At 36.9% G+C, this 19911-nt stretch overlaps 2 protein-coding genes across 2 annotated transcripts; one reads left to right on the plus strand and one right to left on the minus strand.

Annotated features, from left to right (window-relative positions):
- Nucleotides 1–11702: 11702 nt before the first annotated feature.
- Nucleotides 11703–13043, plus strand: LOC149158477 (carbon catabolite repressor protein 4 homolog 1-like). The gene has a single exon (XM_089434002.1). It carries the CDS (start codon nt 11703–11705, stop codon nt 13041–13043), a length of 1341 nt encoding a protein of 446 aa, XP_089290128.1.
- A 2865-nt stretch (nt 13044–15908) lies between these two features.
- Nucleotides 15909–19523, minus strand: LOC149158478 (uncharacterized). The gene is made up of 3 exons (XM_089434004.1): nt 18763–19523; nt 18059–18384; nt 15909–17338 (listed from the first exon to the last, which is right to left on the minus strand). The coding sequence occupies exons 1-3, from the start codon at nt 19521–19523 to the stop codon at nt 15909–15911; spliced, it is 2517 nt and encodes an 838-aa protein (XP_089290130.1).
- Between the last annotated feature and the right edge of the window lie 388 nt (nt 19524–19911).

The raw sequence follows: 19911 nt of genomic DNA on the forward strand, positions 1-19911 counted from the left end.
TATAAGGCGTTGATCTATCTTTCCTATGTTTTTGTGAGCTGGTTTCATAATAGTGGCTCACTAGGAACCATCTTTAATATAAATTTCCCATCTCATGGAGGTACTCATCACAATGGGGACCATTACTTCCTTAGGAGGGAGTAATGGTTCAGGTGAATATTAGTGGCCACCCACCCATTCCAATTGGACCTCCAAAACTATTACTTTCAGTTTCCTTAAATATAACAAGATTTACTATTTTTGGCAGTTTTTTGAGTCTTGAACTTCTGAAGCCATTTTTAGGCCCTAAACAACATTTTTCTGGAAAACAGACAAACTAATGGCCCATGGTAGGGTTTTTAGTCCAAATTTGTATTCCTTGGATAGATATTTCTAACAATTTATCGTATGTGTCAAACAAAGATCGAAGTCCAAAGTTACGACCCCTAGAAGTTGGCGTACCAACTAACAACAATGGGGCCCACAAACTTTTGGATCTTCATCTCCTAGGGTTAAGTTTTTAGATGTTTGGAGCTTTCCCTTGTTTCTCAATAATTAAAAGGAATGTGAGTATCATTTTAACACAATTAAGAGGCTTGTAACCGCCACATCTTGATCTAAATTGGATCATTATATTGTTTGTGATCCATCTCAACGAATCATGTCCACTTCCTGTCATAAAAAGTCAAACTAGAATATTTGACCAAATCAACATGTATAAAATATCACATCAGGATAGCTCGAAACATAACCATCAAAATCCTAAATCACATGCATAATAAAACTGTAATAAAACACTGATACTTATCCTTTAATCAATCCTTAGCTTCCACATTTTTCCTTATGCTATATGAACCTCATATCGGTTGCCACACCCGACAAACACCCAGTGCCTTCTCCTCAACCATGTGCACAACAAAACACAATACATGTGCCTATGTCCGATGTACGACACAACACAATACATACATACACCCACACCCGGTGGACAATATAAGACAATACATCTGTACACAATGTGTGCAACCTCAAAATGCATACGCATATACTCAATATACAACTAAACACATACATCTATACGCAATATGCAATGCCACATAATGCATGTACCTACATCTAGTGTACAATAGAACAAAATACATGTACTACATAAAGTACAACACAACAAGTACACATGTAACAATACCACGACTATACAATGCACACACATAGTACCGCATGCCCGCAACCCAACATATATGACCTGCACACAATAACACACATACAATAGTACCATATATAGAACATGTACACAGTTACACTGCACCACCTGCACAGTGTGTTCACAACATCACATGTACATAATGCCACCTTCACAATGTGTACATAACGCCATATGTACACTGCACCACTATACAATGCGTACACAATACCACATGTACACAATACCACACACATGACATGTACGCGACACCACATGTACACATCGCCACATGCACGACATGTACACAACACCTACACACAACGCCACTTGTACAATAGGTACACAACACCACATGCACGTAGCACCCCTTGTACAATCATGCACACCACACCATATGTACATAGTACCAATGTACAACATGCACACAAAACCACTTTTACATAGCACTACATATCCAACATATACATAGCATCATTTGTGCACAACACTGCATACCCAACAGGTGCACAATACCATATGCACACAACATCGCATATCTGTCATGCACATAATACAATATGTACACAACATTGTATATCCAACACGTACATAGCGCCATCTATGCAACATTCATACAACATTATCTGTACTAACACACTGTACATAATATTACATAAACAACATGTACACACACTACATATGGACAATTCTGCATGTGCACAATCATCATAGATGCAACATGTACAACATGTATGACATATGCACAATAATAATACCACACATCCGAAACCACACTACCTCTACCAAGAAACCTTGCTTCTAGTGTCTTATCCATGCTTATCCTAGAATGCCGCAGACCACATTGCTTTCACTTTGCTGATGTATCCCTCGATATAACCTGTCCATAAAATAAGCATTGTATAATTACATAATATAAACTCATAACTACATGTTATTGACCTAGTATATTTGTCATGACTATTATTCCACTTGATTCTTCATAAACCATGAACCTCTTCATGCCATTCTCCTGCATAAGTAATCATTCCTCCACAAGAATGATCCTTGGCAACCTTCCCGAATAGTGACATAGATACATGGATAAAAACATACACACACACACACACACACATATATATATGTCAACATAGAATAATAATGATCTAGTCAGTCAACGACATACATACATACGTTAAACATTAACATAAAATAATCATGATCCATGATAACCATGTCAGACATGACATACATACATACATACATATAAACATCAACATATTCATGATCATAACATAATTACCAGATAACATAAAGTCCAGGCTAAGATAACTTCCTTATTTGTGCACGACATGCACAACATCGAGAACAACCATTCCCAACATAGCCAAGGAATCTAACGCCTCATATCCATTTATTTTACCTTTTTTGGTTACCATTCACATGTTTGTACTGCCACCATCCATTTACCAAAATGGACCCAACCAGTCCAACCAATTGCCACAACCTTACCTTCCGATGCACTTACTCATGCATAGAGCTTCATCTGAATCTTATATTACCTTTCAAGTGCCACACAACTCTCTCGAGCTCCATCAACTTTCCTTTTTCCCAACCAATTCCCAAGACTCAAAACATAAAATTCAAGACAAGAAACAAACAAGAAGAAGATCATGAAAACCAATTACAACAATACGAAAATGCAACCAAAGTGTCAAGGCCTTGCACTAGACATAAACAAAACCGTAAATCAAGCTCAACAAATCATAAAAGACTAAAAGCACAAGACTAGGAACAAACACCATGACTCAATCCCCATGGTTCCCAAGGGAAGCTCAACCTAAGCCTTCTTCAAGATTTCATGAAAACCTCTCTTGTCATGCAACTCCCTGCATTATATGGCCATAAACACATAATGTTAATGCATAAATAAACATAATAACATACTATTTACCTTACCTTGTTGTGCCAAGCACGCTACCTTGCAACTAAACACATCCACACCATCTCTCAAGGAACTCTGATCCTTTGATATCTCCACCTGTAACAAAAAACTAACTAATATACCTTTTAAATACATGTTCATGAATATAGCATGTATCCACATAATGTCAAACAAGATTAAGGTTAAGAAAAATTCCTGTAGCAAAGCACTCATACATTTGTACTTAGGGTTTCCAAACATAGCCAAGGAATTCTTGCCCAATTCCTTTCTTTGACCTTTTCCTTGCTAGAATTGAGTGTTACTTTGCACTATCACATCACCCAACTATTAGTGATTTAAGCACATTAACTATTACCCTATCAGGCTAATACCCACATGATTCCTGCAACTGTTCACACATTTCAACCACATGTTCCAAATATCAAGACAATAGTATCTTTCAATTTGAAATCAACATTTAACAAGATTAAAAATCATGTCATAATCCATAGTCAACTCATAGTCATTAGACCTAATGCTACAACTATCACCTACTACAGTCAAGTACCTATCAACTGTCTAAACACCTATGTGTTAGTACAATCATCATAAAACAAAATCGTTTGAACACATACCCATATTATGCAATTCATAAAACATTCAACCAACTTGCAACATACCATGTTAAATAAATTAACTAGATGACATAATCAAATAGTCAAGTACCAAATATGTGACATAAGCAAACTCGTACCTTACTGTATCTTAGGGGAGGCTATCTTGTCTGCAAAATCAGGCTAGTTATCACGATATAACTTCTCAACACATCATTTTAACATAAATAAGACCATGCTATCCATAACAATCACTAATTAACATGTTCACCTCCTAACTCATAAACAATCATCATTTATGCATAGGAATCACATATGTACGATTAGTCTATATTAGTATGACACTATATCAAAAATATGTCGACTCATACTTGAATATCACAAACCATAACCATTTGCATAGGTCAAACCAGGTTAACACAGTGCATATAAAATCAAGATCTTCAATGCAATTAACATAACCATCATGCATATGACCAATCCAAATTACAACATAAATATCTCAATGAAATAACCCTAATCATCAAGTTAACTAACCTAAGACAATAATAGAAATGCATACCATCATAGGTTACTATCATTCATGACTATCTGACACGTGTGCATATAATTACACTAATCAACCAATATCTATCATGAATGTAACCTTAACATCAAAAGACACTTACATAAATCTAATGCACATAAACCTAATGCATATAACAATCCTTGACATACATACCTACATGCCAAACATACAATACCTATATGGTGATCTTCTTTTACCCAAAAGTCCAATGCCACAACCTCATTATGATGTTCTGCCTCTCCTGCTCTATCTCAACCAACACATTAGCATCATAACATACCAATATCACCCCGATGACCTAAATTGCATACCATGACTTCACAAGGCATGTTTGACATACTATTCATGCATACTATAACCAAGGCCATACATATATAATAACTGCATATAGACATATAACACATAAGTACCAAACCATATACACCTCATTCTAGCTAGAGTCGAATCGTCAATGCATGACCATATCAACTACACAAACCATGACCTCATGCATGACAACAACCATTACTCCATTGTATGCATTGCAACATGCAAACATCAACATGCATAAGCAATACCTAATCAACTATGCATACGCATAAACACACATAGTCGAGCATAAGCAATCGATTATTGTAATCAACCTGCAAGAATTATACATGTAATCCAAAATATTAAAGAATGTAACATAGCATACAAGGATGTAATCAAGTGACATAAAACAACATATAAGAGATATATAACAATATGTAATCAATCATGTACTCATGACAATGCATTCCACAAAATCAACATCAAATTCCTCAGGACAACCTTACTACAACCGTGATCAACATTATGCAATGTAACAAGCACATGGAATGCAAGTGTAAGAGACACACATGCAAATGACATGTACGCATGAACAACACACACTGCCCATCCAGTTCGAGAGTTGAGCCACACTTTGATACCACTTTGTAACACCCTCCTCCCACATCCACCCAAGTAACTAGTCAACCAGAGTAAATATGTGACGAGAGGCTACTATGATGGGATTCGACCTCCTATATGACCTTAAGGAAGTGGAATCGACATAATCATAACATGCAAACATCCAACATCAGCCTAAGGACCCATAGGAACCAAACACGAACTTCAGACAACTTGCCCTTCGGTCCTACTGAAGTTTTTACCAACTTAGGATAGAGTAACACACCTTAGAAATAACCCAGGACAGTTATAATTCTCTCCATCCCTCAACCAAATGCGTTAGTTTCTAGGCTAATGCTCTATTTTTCCAGCATCCCGGGATTTGAGCCACTTTTTCAAGCCCAAATCCCAGGGCACTGCCGAGATTGGAATGATAACTTAAAACCAATAAAAGTACAGGGAAACAATGATGCAAAAGCAATAAGCTAAACAAGACCATATCCAGACCCCTACTAGCCATGACAAGAATTTCGTCAAACATGTCATCAACATTTAACCTATAGGTGTAAACAATAGAATTAAGTGTATGGATCTCATACTTATCTGATAATCACCATGAACCATTGTTTCCTCATGTCATTTGTTGCCTTATCATTTATTAGGTGATAGATACATTATCCATTCATATACAAGTAAAAACATGCTGAGAGAAATACATAGATTTTGTCACAAAAAAAGAAATATATATATATATATATATATATATATATATATATATATATAACTGACATAATAGGAACAAAAATACCATAAACATATCAGCCATCAAAATCCACATATACATCACTACACTCACACATGAAAACCAAGGGAATGAATTTCTCATTAATGAATGCAATGAACCTACCGGAAATGGGACTACCACATTCCACCTGACCATCGATTGGTTGAGCCAAGTCTCGCTTCAGCCAATGATCCCCATGCCATATTCCAAGCATGAATGTGGGACTCATAGAACACATAAGAAAAACACCAATCAACATGGATGCCACGGGAGTTCTTCGCCTACACCGTGAGGAATTTGAGTGCCTCCTAGTCTCTCAGGCTTTACCATGCATACATAGTCTAATCCATGGATCATTAGGCCCTACACTGACACATACTCTCCAGGATTTACCGTGCATTCCATCGTGGAACGACTAGGCCCAATGGAAAGAATATCCACCTCTTGGATTTACCATATATCCTACCATTCACCGACAAGGATTCCTAGGCTCAACAAGGCACACAATCTAGCTTACCTCCACCTACAGTCATGTCCAAGGGTTACTAGGTCAATGGCTTTGTGATCGTTGGTCCGGTTCAGGAACCACTACACCATGTGTTTGTAAATTCATAGATCCACCCCGCTCAGATTCGAATCCAATACGACCATCCCACATAAACCTAATGAGAGAACTCATCTCATCAAACCTATCAGGAAATGGAAAGGATAGGTTGAAAATATTTTCACACCTGGCAAAACCCATGCCATGGTAGAAAAGAAACACATGCAATCTCATGCATGCCAAATCTAGCAAGGAAAATACACATGAAAGTCGATATCTACAATTAAGCTTGTTGTAGTTGCTTGATCCTTGCTCTAACGTGCTTGATCTTTGCTTCCTCTTGCCTTCTTTTCCTTTCTTGCTCCAAGGCCAAAGTACTCCAAGAAAACTCTAAGTGTCCAAGGGTATGTGAGGGAGAGAATAATGAGAGAGCTCAAAAACTCAACTGATCAATCCTTCACTGACCAAGCTTGCCAACTGATCCTCAAAAGCCTTTTTATTAATGAGGCCTCTATTTTCTTCATTTTCCATTATTTTCCTTCATTTTCCTCCTCACATGCAACCTGTGACCTTTCACCTTCCTTTACTTCTAATTTCCATTATTTTCATAAATAATTGTGCCAAAAATTCCATCTTGCCTTCTGAAGCCTTAGCCATTGGCTTTGCCAATTTTTCTTAGCCATAAACAACCAAATGAACACCCACTAGGATGTTTTGTCCAACATTCAGCTTGGAGTACATGTCCCATCAACCATGGTTTTTATATTTTTACATGGAATTTTCACCAAGGTTGTTACATTGTCTCAACATTTGGTCATCTCAAAGGGTTGGTTGGCTCCTAAAGGTGTTGTAGCATGTGTGGAAGGTTAGAATGGTTTTGTATTACTAATCCCACTTCTTTGTTTAAAATTTGGTCCTACATGGACACAATAGACTGGGATGATCATACACAAATTAAATTTTCAAAAGAATAGTTTGATAGATGTGTACCGACAATGAATGGATGTGATCAACATCAAATAAATATTTATTTTAGACTCAATGTTGATGATCATCCTTGCTTGAAGGACACACAACAAATATTTCAATATGATCCTATCATTTATTATGAATAATTTCTTAAGTGATTTGAGTGTCATATCACATTCAATGGAAGATATTTCCTTCTAAAGAAGGCATGAATATATATATATGTCAATATAAGGCAACATGGGATCTGTGTGACGAGTCAAAACTTTATATTGATTAAAATAGAGAAAATAAATATAAACCAAGTTGAAATGATGACAAATTGAATATACACAACCGTGAAGCATTGATGATGTGGAGGGATAATATAGATTGGAAACATATTCTCTCAAAACACGTCGTCATTAATTACATATCAAAATATGCTGCAAAATATGAAAAATGATTAGAAAAATTTCATGATATGTTACTGTGTGTCTCTTCTATTCAAAATACGAATGGGTCACGAACCCATGTATACAATATTTTATTGAGTGAAACCATTATTGACGGGGATATAGGTGCATAAGAGGCAAGGCATTTGCTTCTAGAGTTCCCTCTTTCAAAATGAAGCCATTGGTTTGTGGTTCTAAATGTTGGTATGAAGGTTTTGAAACAAGTACATGTACATATATATAATGTCAACAATGATAATTCCCTTATTGATGCATACTCAAAGATAAATATTGATATTAAACACCTTCCATTGATGGATGCCACAAAATCATGGTCATATGAAAAATATCTATGTGGGAAGAAATTGCTACAATGGAAGAATGTAGCTATTGTACATGTGTTCCCTCGACTTATCTCAATTCCCAATCGAGAAAATGACAATTTTGTTGAATTTTTCTAGTTCATTAGTTCTTTTAGCTCCTACGAGGTTTGCAACTCATTCCGCACTTCAACTTCCAATCAAATACATAAACCTTTAAAATGAAAAGGTTTACCTACATTCTAGGAAGAGATAAAGCATGTGAAATATATTCTCTTAGAGACAATGAGTTTAATTGGAAGAAATCTATTAATAGACATTGATTCGAAAATTTTGACAAAGTTTTAGAGAAAGTGAAAAATATTCAGCTTGGAGTACGTGCCCCATCAATCGTGGTCTTATATATTTTTACATGGAATTTTCAGCAGCGTTGTTACATTGTCTCAACGTTTGGTCAACTCGAAGGGTTGGTTGGCTCCTGAAGGTTCTGTATCATGTGTGGAAGGTTAGAATGGTTTTGTCTTACTAATCCCACTTCTTTGTTTAAAATTTGCTCGTACATGGACACAATAGACTGGGATGATCATACACAAATTAAATTTTCAAAAGAATAGTTTGATAGATGTGTACTGACAATGAATTGACATGATCAACATCAAAGGAATATTTATTTTAGACTCAATGTTGATGATCATCCTTGCTTAAAGGACACACAACAAATATTTCAATATGATCCTATCATTTATTATGAAGAATTTCTTAAGTGATTTGAGTGTCACATCACATTCAATGGAAGATCTTTCCTTCGAAAGAAGGCATGAAGATATATATGTCAATATAAGGCACCATGGGATCTATGTGATGAGTCTAAACTTTATATTGATTAAAATAGAGAAAATAAATATAAACCAAGTTGAAATGATGACGAATTGAGTTCACACAATTGTGAAGCATTGATGATGTGGAGGGACAATATAGATTGGAAATATATTCCCTCAAAACATGTCGTCATTAATTACATATCAAAATATGCTACAAAATATGAAAAAGTATTAGAAAAATTTCATGATAATTTAATGTGTGTCTCTTCTATTCAAAATACGAATGAGACACGAACCCATGTATGCAATATTTTATTGAGTGAAACCATTGTTGACAGGGATATAGGTGCATAAGAGGCAATTCATTTGCTTCTAGAGCTCCCTCTTTCAAAATGAAGCCATTGGTTTGTGGTTCTAAATGTTGGTATGAAGGTTTTGAAACAAGTACATGTACACACATATAATGTCGACAATGATAATTCCCTTATTGATGCACACATGAAGACAAATATTGATATTAAACACCTTCCATTGATGGATGCCACAAAATCATGGTCATATGAAAAATATCGACGTGGGAATAAATTGTTACAATGGAATAATGTTGCTATTGTACATGTGTTCCCTCGACTTATCTCAATTCCCAATCGAGAAAATGACAATTTTGTTAAATTTTTCTAGTCTGAGTTGGTATTATACAAGACCTTTTGTGGTTCTCGCAAAGATATAGGTCAAACAAATGATGAGATAATGCATAATTGGGTAATCTTTTGATACCAACCATGGCATGTTGACCACAATCCATTCCCTCTAGTTCATCCATATGACTCTAACGAAGAAGAAGTTGAAAATCCACTTGTAGATTCCAAAGAGAATGAATGAGTGATTGTTTATGGATTGTATATAAGCACATATATAAATTATAATGAGTTTGAAACATTGGGACATAGATATCGTGATCGTCTGTACAATTTGAAAACATTTTTTGTTGATGAAGTCACCTCTAATTGTGCTAATCATTTCCTATTTGAAAAGATAAAGTGGAATTCTCTTTGCACTAGCAAGCATGGAAATTCTTACTCCTTTGAAAGTCTTGGTGGTGAGAAAAGAAAACATATGATATTATCATTCACCTTTATATATCAGGGTTTGATCCATTGCCCATAATAATCCAAGGAATTGCAAGTACAAGAAAGTATGATTTGATCACAGCTATTAAAACTGGACTTGAAACTGAGTCCTTTCCTAGGAAGAGTTCATTAGTTCTTTTAGCTCCTACGAGGTTTGCAACTCATTCCACACTTCAACTTCCAATCAAATACAGAAACCTCTAAAAGGAAAATGTTTACATACATTCGATGAGGAGATGAAGCATGTGAAATATACTCTCGTAGACGAAATGAGTTTAATTGGAAGAAATCTCTTAATAAACATTGATTCGAAAAGTTGACAAAGTTTTGGAGAAAATGAAAAAGATCTTTTTGGTGGGAGGTCAATTATCTTGGCTCATGATTTGGGATAGTTGCCACTTGTTATGGATTAACCTGTATATGCATGTGGTTCTCCAAAAGAATTATGGAACTCATTGACAATGGTCGTGACACTTGATACTATGTTTTGACAAGATGGACAGAGAAACCGACAAAGAATTTTTCCCTATTGGCTCATGAATGTAAGGGATGTAACAAGAACTACGGAAGACTCAAAAGTACTTATGACTTATACAAATACACACTTGGATACTTCCACAATAGAGTCATTTGATAAGGAAATACATTTGTTTGCGAGAAATGATAATGTGCAAAATCATAATAAGCATTGTTTAACAAACCTAAAGTGTTCCATTGGAGTCACTGTTACTACAAAACGAAAAAGCAAATACATGGAAAGTAGGAAGAAATTGAACTAGACTTATTTATTGTATTTAGAGCTAGAGCGACCCTTACATCAAACATTTAGACTACTCTTAAAATTGTAAAAAAGATTGTGTATAACATTGATGTTTCACATGAGAAAGGTACACATATCTTTCAGTAAGATTTTATAATTACATGGGAGTATCATGGGATCAATCATTCCCGCAAACATTTCTTATTACACCCATTGAAATTTTGTTGAAGCTTAACAATCCATAAGTAACAAAGGTTGACTTTAAAAAAACTATGCTTAATATCTGCAAGAAATAGAGATAGGTATAATATTTAGTGCCATATCTTGAATGGTCTATAATTTCAACTTCCCTTTTTATATAATTAACAAATATGAAAACAAGAAAAGCAAAAAAAAAATTAATATTTTCTAGCTAAAATTTTATTTTTTCCACATAAAAGAACCATGGTTCTTTTCAAAGATGTGATTTCGTGCTGCAACCTTTTCTAAATTACATAAATCATTGAACCAATCAGGCCGACATGATAACCAAACTCCAATTAGTTTATTTTTTTCTAAACGCAACATCATATAGAATTGAGTATAAAAGCATGGACCAATCTTTTCGATTTATATCACGAATACGACACATCCATCTTTGGAGCGTGGAGAGGAGATATACTTCTGTTGTTGAGATAGCGAATTAAAGTAGAACCCCATTTTTTCTCAGTTTATCGAGCGTGGAGCTATATTTCTGTTTTTAAGGCGAAAAGCACAACGCAATACAATTAAGAACTGTATTGAAGAGAAATTAGGAGCGTAACCCATGGAATCAAAAAAGATTCCCATTGAACCTATTGTAGATATAACACTGAGTGCAAAAGATTTGTTAGAGACGTATTTCAGCCATGATGATGATGATGATGATTTGAGGAGCAGGAGCAGGAGATGGTATTCTAGCGATGACAACACAGCTAGCATGAGCATGCTGTTGTCTGGCTCTGATGATCTTTACAGACCCACCACCGACGATGTAGGCAAGGTATTAGTTCTCGAAGTTGAAGGAAAGGGACGTTTTGTTACTCAGCCTGTTATTCCATTAAATCCAAGTCCTCGGCAAATGATACAAATGAAGAACGACACCAACAATGATGGAAGTTTGACATTCACAGTTGTGACATACAATGTTCTCGCAGACGTATTGGCTACTTCACAGCAGTTCCCAGACTGTCCTTCATTCGCCCTCAAGTGGGCATATCGCAGGCAAAATTTGTTGAACGAAATTTTACAGTGCGACCCTGACATCATTTGCCTCCAGGAGGTCCAACAGAACCATTTTCTTGACTTCTTCCATCCAGAATTGAAGAAATTAGGATATGAAGGGGTGTTTAAGGGAAAGGAAAGAGAACCCGGCATAATCATTCCAACTGTTGATGGTTGTGCAACGTTTTATAAACTGAACAAATTTGAGTTGCTAACTCACTGGTGGATTCATTTGATGCATAGAGACAACATTGCTCTGCAAGTGATCCTTTCATTCAAAAATATCAATCGATCTCTATGCATAGCCAATACCCACATCCATGCAAATCCTAAAAATAGAGATATAAAACTATTGCAGGTTCATTACTTGGTCCAACACTTGGAGACATATGTCCGGAATAACCCTGATGACACTCTTGTACTATGTGGTGACTTCAATTCTTTGCCCGGAAGCGCCGTCCACTCACTTCTTACCAAAGGCAGGGTCGATGCATCACACAAAGAATTAAAGAATTTTAATCGATCTGAGTTTCATCATACAATAGGTTTAGGAAGTGCTTATTTTTCCTATAGCCAATGCAATGTTCCCCTGCAAGACGTGGTGAAGAAAATAGCTGTTACAGGGGAGCCACATTTCACTAACTTCGTCCACCAACGGGCGAAGAAAATAGGTGTTACAGGGGAGCCACGTTTCGTCGAATTTAAGGGAACGTTGGATTACATTCTGTACAGTCCCAGGAAGTTGAAGGTGGTGTCGTTACTGGAGCTAATTGACGAGGACGAGGTGAAGGACCGCGCACTTCCTTCAGTTAAGCGTTCTTCTGATCACATCCCGATTGCAGCTGAGTTTAAATACATCTCCGGTAATAAGCAACGCACCAGTTATGGTCGAAACTACAGATAGATAGAAAAGTGGAGAAACTAATTTGCCTTTGGTTTACGCTCATTGTTGCTGTCTTTTAATTTTCTTTGCTTATTTTTAAAACCTGGTTATTCTCGTATTGGGATTTAATATTCAACGTAGCTACTTTGTATCTGATTTATTTAGTCTTGTATATGTTGAATAATCGTTAGTATGTTTACATAGATTAACTTGTATTTGTTTTATTTAATCTTTGTATATGTTGTATGGGGTAATCCTGAATAATCGTTCTTTAGTATGTTTACATTTTTATACTTGTTAAATTAAATTATACGATGATTAATTGGATTTTTTTGAGTATATATTTTATTATTATTATTCAGGAGAATGACTAAAAATTTTTTAGGTAAAAAAGGAAACTACAGAAATTCAACCCTATTTTATGAGAAGTAATGAAACACCTATTTAATGTGGTTAATATAAAAGGTTGGGTGGTAATTTTATAGTTGGTAGGTGTATTGTATGATATTGACTCGTCAAAAAGAAGAATTCTAGACAATATAGTAGCAAATGGATTAAGCCCCTTCTCGAAGCTAACAAGGTTCAAATCGATATACTTAAGTGTTATAATCTTCAAAGTGTTGGATTCTAGTTGAATGCATGAACAATAGGTCTTCAAGAGGCATATCAATAAATGTAGTAGTTCCTAGCAACATATTTAAGTGGGGAAAGTTAGATATATAAAGATACAAATACTTCCTTTTAAAATTGTATGTTTGATTACTAGGATCCACCCACACTAAATAGTCTATTTAGGCGGTAGTGGTTAGGGAAACTCTACACTAATGTAATTGTGATTAATTCAATTGGACGTTCTTTTTAGTGACAATGTCTATCAAATCCACTTATAAAATGGCATCTACACCCAAAAATGGTTTCACAATAGAATAAAAGTTACAAAAAAAAATGATAAGAGCACTTTAGATTTTTCTATTGGAAAAAATTATCAATGAACTAGAAAGGCAATCCTAAAAGCAAATAAACTTGTGAAATATAGATTATCACCTTTATATGAAAATCAAAAATTAATTTTGATTTACACATCATTAAGCAAAAGAAATTGTAGCACTCACATCAAACCAATCTTTTACTTGTTAACCAAAACTTAGATGCTAGCCATGAAAAATATCCCTGGTCAAGGTAGTTCAAATCTCTAAAATAATATGATCATGTCGAGTACACTCATATAATTTTCAAAAAACAATGACACAAAGTTATAATAGTTATATATCATATGAATTATATCTAGAAAAGTGGGGTATTTTGTAATTTGTTATTGATTTTTCTTTTCCTTAATATAAATTTGAATGCAATCTAACTATTAGACATCATCTTCAACGTTTAGCTATATAATACACCTCAAGAAAATGTTTGAAAAATAGAGGAATAAGATTTTTGTAAGTTATTTGAAATTAGTATTTAATTGGAGATGGAAAAAACATTAATTTTTATGCAATAGAAAAGGAGTTGAGCGGGATGCCCAAACTGAAAATTTTGAAAGTTCCCACAAAATAAAATAGGCAACCCACAAGCTATGTTTGAAAATACAAACAAAAAACTGAACAACCTAATTTTCTTTTGGTTGAGACTCGCCGCAAAATTGTGTCATGATTTCTCATTTTTAATCTTTTAGATAAGATCATGATAAATATGATATAAAATAAATCATGGTTGGTGAATTTTAATTTAAATTAGTTACTAAAAAACATGTTATGCTCTTATTTGGATTTTATAAACAACAATGTTCAACATAGTTATTTTCTTGTGTGGATCGTAACTTTTTTTTTTGTTCAGTGTAGTTACAAATATTTAATTAATAAAAGTAATTAAATTTATATGTTTTATTATTTTTGGATTTGATAATCTTCTAGATTTAATTTTTTAAATATTTGTTTTTTTAATATATTTAGTAGATTAAATTTTTATAAATGTTTTTTTTTTTTTGACTTTAACGGTTAGATTTTTATTTAAAAGGCGGCAAAACAGCTGTCGCTTGCATTTACATTGGATTGAGTTTCTCAATTTCATTTCTCTCTGAGTTCATGAAGTCCACGAATCCATGATCAATCTTTGATTCAGGGTCGTCTTTTGGAGAAGCAACGCTGTATCTCTGCCGGATGGTTCTTTACCTTGATGTTACCAGCTGATTCTGACAACCTGAGTATGCCTTTCTGGAGCCTTCCTCTAACTCTGTTGCCAGAGGAGCTAATCGGATATGAGCTATTTCCACTTGGGAGTATGAAAATCGTTTTCCATCTCTAGTCTTCATTCTAACCTTCCAACGCCTTGATTTTTGTCAAAGCAATTTCCCCTGGAGCAGAAAGAGCCGTGCGAAATGGGCAGCTGTCCGATTGAATGTACAGAGCCTGACGTCAAAATTTTGCATTGCTGAAACACCACGATCGGCGTTGCTGAAACACCAGTTTCAGCAACTGATAAAATAACTGTGTTGCTGAAACACCATTTCCAGCAAGCAAATTTCTGGGTTTTCTGTGTTAAAACAGAATTACTGGTTAATCCGATTATGGGATGATGCAGAGAGAATCTTCCAAATTGACTGATAGGGTTCTTTGGCTTCTGGCAGCTCCAAGGTTGGCTTCAAAATCAGCTTGAGTATTTTGTCAAAGCAATTCCCCCTGGAGCAGAAAGAGCCGTGCGAAATGGGCAGCTGTCCGATTGAATGTACAGAGCCTGACGTCAAAATTTTGCGTTGCTGAAACACCACGAGCGGCGTTGCTGAAACACCAGTTTCAACAACTGATAAAATAACTGTGTTGCTGAAACACCATTTCCAGCAAGCAAATTTCTGGGTTTTCTGTGTTAAAACAGAATTACTGGTTAATCCGATTATGGGATGATGCAGAGAGAATCTTCCAAATTGACTGATAGGGTTCTTTGGCTTCTGGCAGCTCCAAGGTTGGCTTCAAAATCAGCTTGAGAATTAAGCTGCCTCATAATGTGGTAGAAGGAGATTTTCTGAAACTTAGCCAGCATGGGTCTTATTTTCTTTAGAATTCGGCCTAAATGAATCTGCCACTGATTCGAGGGAGAATTCATTGCTTGAATGATGAGCCGAGAGTCTCCGAAGACCGTCAATGTTTGAATGTTCCGTTTTAGAGCCAGAGTCAGCCCCTGCCACAAAGCTAGAGCCTCAGCTCTATTATTTGATTCGATTCCCAGACCCCAATGGTACTTGAGAAAAGTAGACCCATCGGGTTTCAGCAGCACTCCACCTCCACCCGCAGCTCCTGGATTGCCTTTAGAGGCCCCGTCGAAGAAAAGACAATGGTCATCTAGTGCCGATCTCCACTTTAGAAATTCCTGTTCTTCCATACGGATTTCCCACTTAGCATGGCAAGTGGTTGGAATAGTAGGGATGGGTTGATTATTTGGAACGATTTCTTTTAGCCACAGCTCCTCCTCATTGTCCAACTTTACTTCATTCCTTAGGGTTGGCTTAGCTTCCAAAGTCTCTCCCAATAAAGCTTTAATTTTGGATATAACATTGTTTACAGTGCAGATTTCTCCTCTGAAGATTCTGTTGTTCCTTTCCAGCCATAATTTCCAACATATGTATTTAGGGGTCCACATCCAAGCAGTCCTAAGGAGGTTTTTATTGTTGGTGCAGATTGGAGGAAGCTTGGCCCACTCGTAGGACAGGGATGGCACACTTCTTGGTAGCTCAATCTTGTCCGCCCTTGAACTCAGGACCCCTTTCCAGACTGCCTTGGCAAAGGGGCACAGCAGCAATAGGTGATCAGCTGTTTCTTCCTCTGATATACATAATGGACATCTGGAGGGCCCTTCCATTCCCCGTTTTCTCAGATTGTCTCCTGTGAGAATACTATTATGAGCAAGTGTCCAGCAGAAAAAGTCTATTTTAGGGAGAGAAGGAAAGTTCCATATGAATTTCCATTGCGTTGGGTCTGGAGGGACATTCGGGACAGCAATTAAACTTTTGTATCCTTCAGCTACCGAGTAGGAGCCAGTATGGGAGCCCCACCCTCTTTTATCCTTGGCTGTTGCTGATAATGGTGATTTCCCTTGCAGATTGTCTAACAGTAAAGAAGCTTCAGATTGCAAATGGTGTGGTACCTCCCCGAGATTCCAGCTGTCCCATCTTCTTTCAGCATCCTCCGTCCAGTTGGTTATGTCCCATAGAGTTTCCTTGTTGTTGGAATGCAACCATAGCTTAATATTTGCCAGGCCTTTTATATGATGAAGAGGCTGGTCTCCAAGAATCTGATCATTCCAAATTCTTATTTTTTTCCCATTACCTGGGATCCAATAGAGGTTGAGGCTGAAGTTGTCCAGAGCAGCGATACAAAGTTTGGATATTGGGGAGCCTTTGGAATTTTTTGGAGGAAGATCAAGACATCTCAATCGTTGACCTTGAAAGTATTTCTTCCACAGCACTTTCTTGCTCCAGCTTATTTTTCCTGCCACAATATTCCACAATATTTTTGAGCCAAGAGCGAGATTTTGGGCAGCCGAGTCTCTAATTTGCAGACCTCCTTCTATGAAAGGTTTCTTAATGGTGTCCCAATTTACTAAATGAAGCCTTCTTTCGTTGTTTTTTCCCCCTTCCCACAGAAATCTTCTCAGCATACCATCCATTTTACTGAGAAAGGTTTTGGGGGCGAGGAGAATGGAATGCTGAAACAGAGGCATGCTTGTTAAGACAGATTTTATAAGGATAATTTTCCCAGCCGTGTTCAGCCAGGAGGCTCCCCAGGCATTAATTCTGAGTTTGAGCTTGTCCAAAAGGGGCATCCAATGGGAAACTTTGGGGATGGATCTGAAAATTGGGATCCCAAGATATTTGAAAGAATCCCAGTCTTGACAGATTTTCATTTCAAGAAGCCTAGCTATATCAGCAAGGTTTTTAGCTGAGCAATTCCAGCCATAAATTGTACTTTTTGAGTAGTTAATCTTGCTGCCGGATGCTTCCTTATAGATGTCCAGTTCCTTTTTGAAAGAATTGGCCGAAATAATACTCGCTCCACCTAGTAGCAGAGTATCATCGGCAAATTGAGCATGGTTTATTTCTTTGACATTTTGCACCATTCTGAGACCTGGCAGAATTTGGATTTGCTGACAGTAGTCGAGCTGGAAACTCAACACTGAGGCTTGAATGGCATAGAGAAGCGGGGACAGCGGACAGCCTTGCCTTAATCCCCTTGAAGCTGTAAAAAATTCAGTTGATCTTCCATTTACCAGCGGAGCAATCCAAGGAGAGGCGATGCAGGCTTTCACCCAATTTGTGAATTTTGTTGAAAAGCCCATTTTTGTCATAACTGCAAACAGGAAGTCATGCCTCACCCTGTCAAAGGCATTAGCCAGATCTAGTTTTATTACCATTCCTTTCTCTTTTCTCTGGACACTTGAATGTACTGCCTCTTGAACCAGTACAATATTATCCAGTATCTTTCTCCCTTTGATGAAGCCTCCTTGGTTCTCCGGTATGATGTTCGGCAATATATTCTTGAGGCGCATGGATATTATTTTGGTAATAAGTTTATAGCTAGTATTACACAACGAAATGGGGCGGAATCTACTGAACTCAGAAGCTCCTTTTTCTTTCGGAAGCAAAGCCAGGAAGGCTGAATTGGTGCTGCCTCCTATCTTAGTACAAAATTGGGATTTCCTTACCATTCTTAGAAGGTCTTTGTTGATAATTGACCAGCAAGACTGAAAGAACCTGGCAGTGAACCCATCAGGCCCTGGCGCTTTATCCGGGTCCATGCAATCCAAAGCTTTCTTGAGCTCATCCATGCTGATCGGGGCAGTCAGCATATTATTGACGGGGTCTTGCACACAGAAGGGGATCAGATTGTACGGATATGCTTGGGGATCTATAGGCTGGTAATCAGGAGCTGAATAGAGATCTTTAAAAAAGGAGAATGCTGCTCTCTTTATGCCCTCAAAATCATTAACCACTGTGTCTTGGAATCGGATTTCTGAAACATTTTTGTATTGCTTTCGGGCTTCGGCATGTTTGTGGAAGAAACTAGTATTTTTGTCGCCGGCTTGTAACCATAGGTTTCTAGATTTCTGTCTCCAATACTCCTCTTCGTCCCTACTGGCTTTATGAAAGGCTTTTTGTAACTCAACTTCTTTTTGGAGCAGACTTTGAGTAATATCTGAATTCTCCATTGAGGATTGGAGGGCAGCAAGATTTTCTATAGACTCTTTTCGATTGGCAGCAGGAGTTTTCAAAGCTTTTGCCCATTCCTTGAGCTTTCTCTTAAGAGCCCGCAATTTTTCTTCCCACACGAAGAAAGGGGAACCCTGAATTTTCCGGTTCCAGACTTCAGCAACCACCTCATTGAACCCCTCTTGCTGAATCCATAACGGGCTAAATCTAAATGGAATGGGTCCAAGATATCTATCCACGGAGAGTTCCAGACTTATGGGTTTGTGGTCAGAGGTGCAGTTGGGCAGAATTTTGGATGAGGTCATTAGGCCACTAGTGAGGAAGGAGGTTTGGACAAGGAATCTGTCCAAGCGAGCTGCTATATGGCTGGGACCTAGTCTTTTATTAGACCAAGTATATTTCCCGGCTGAAGGTTTGATGTCCTCCAAATCCCAATCGTTCATGATGTCTTCTACCCATTCTCTGGCAGGGTCCCTTACAGGTGAACCACCTTTTTTCTCTTCAGCAGCTAGAGTAACGTTCAGATCCCCTGCAATAATGATATTTCCTGGATTGTGCAAAACAAGAAAGGACTGGAGCGAGTCCCAGCAAATTTTTTTCTCCGATGGCAAGACTGGAGCATAAAGGTTAAATAAACTTACTTGTTGACCAGAATCTTTGTGAAGGAGTTGAGTGAAAATCCAGTGCTGGCCA

Source organism: Pinus tabuliformis, chromosome 5_2 (genome assembly GCF_031772625.1).
Source record: "Pinus tabuliformis cultivar Carrire ecotype Pingquan chromosome 5_2, CPIR1, whole genome shotgun sequence".
In the NCBI taxonomy this organism is placed as follows: domain Eukaryota; kingdom Viridiplantae; phylum Streptophyta; class Pinopsida; order Pinales; family Pinaceae; genus Pinus; species Pinus tabuliformis.

What these genes read in the sequence shown, in the direction of transcription:
- LOC149158477 (XM_089434002.1), top strand. Translation starts at nt 11,703, where the DNA reads ATGGAATCAAAAAAGATTCCCATTGAACCTATTGTAGATATAACACTG.
- LOC149158478 (XM_089434004.1), bottom strand. Translation starts at nt 19,523, where the DNA reads ATGACCTCATCCAAAATTCTGCCCAACTGCACCTCTGACCACAAACCC. An exon ending in CCTGATGGGTTCACTGCCAG is followed by an intron (nt 18,385 to 18,762) that starts GTTCTTTCAGTC and finishes TGCCTTTGACAG; the next exon opens with GGTGAGGCATGACTTCCTGT. An exon ending in TCTGCTACTAGGTGGAGCGA is followed by an intron (nt 17,339 to 18,058) that starts GTATTATTTCGG and finishes ATTGGATCCCAG; the next exon opens with GTAATGGGAAAAAAATAAGA.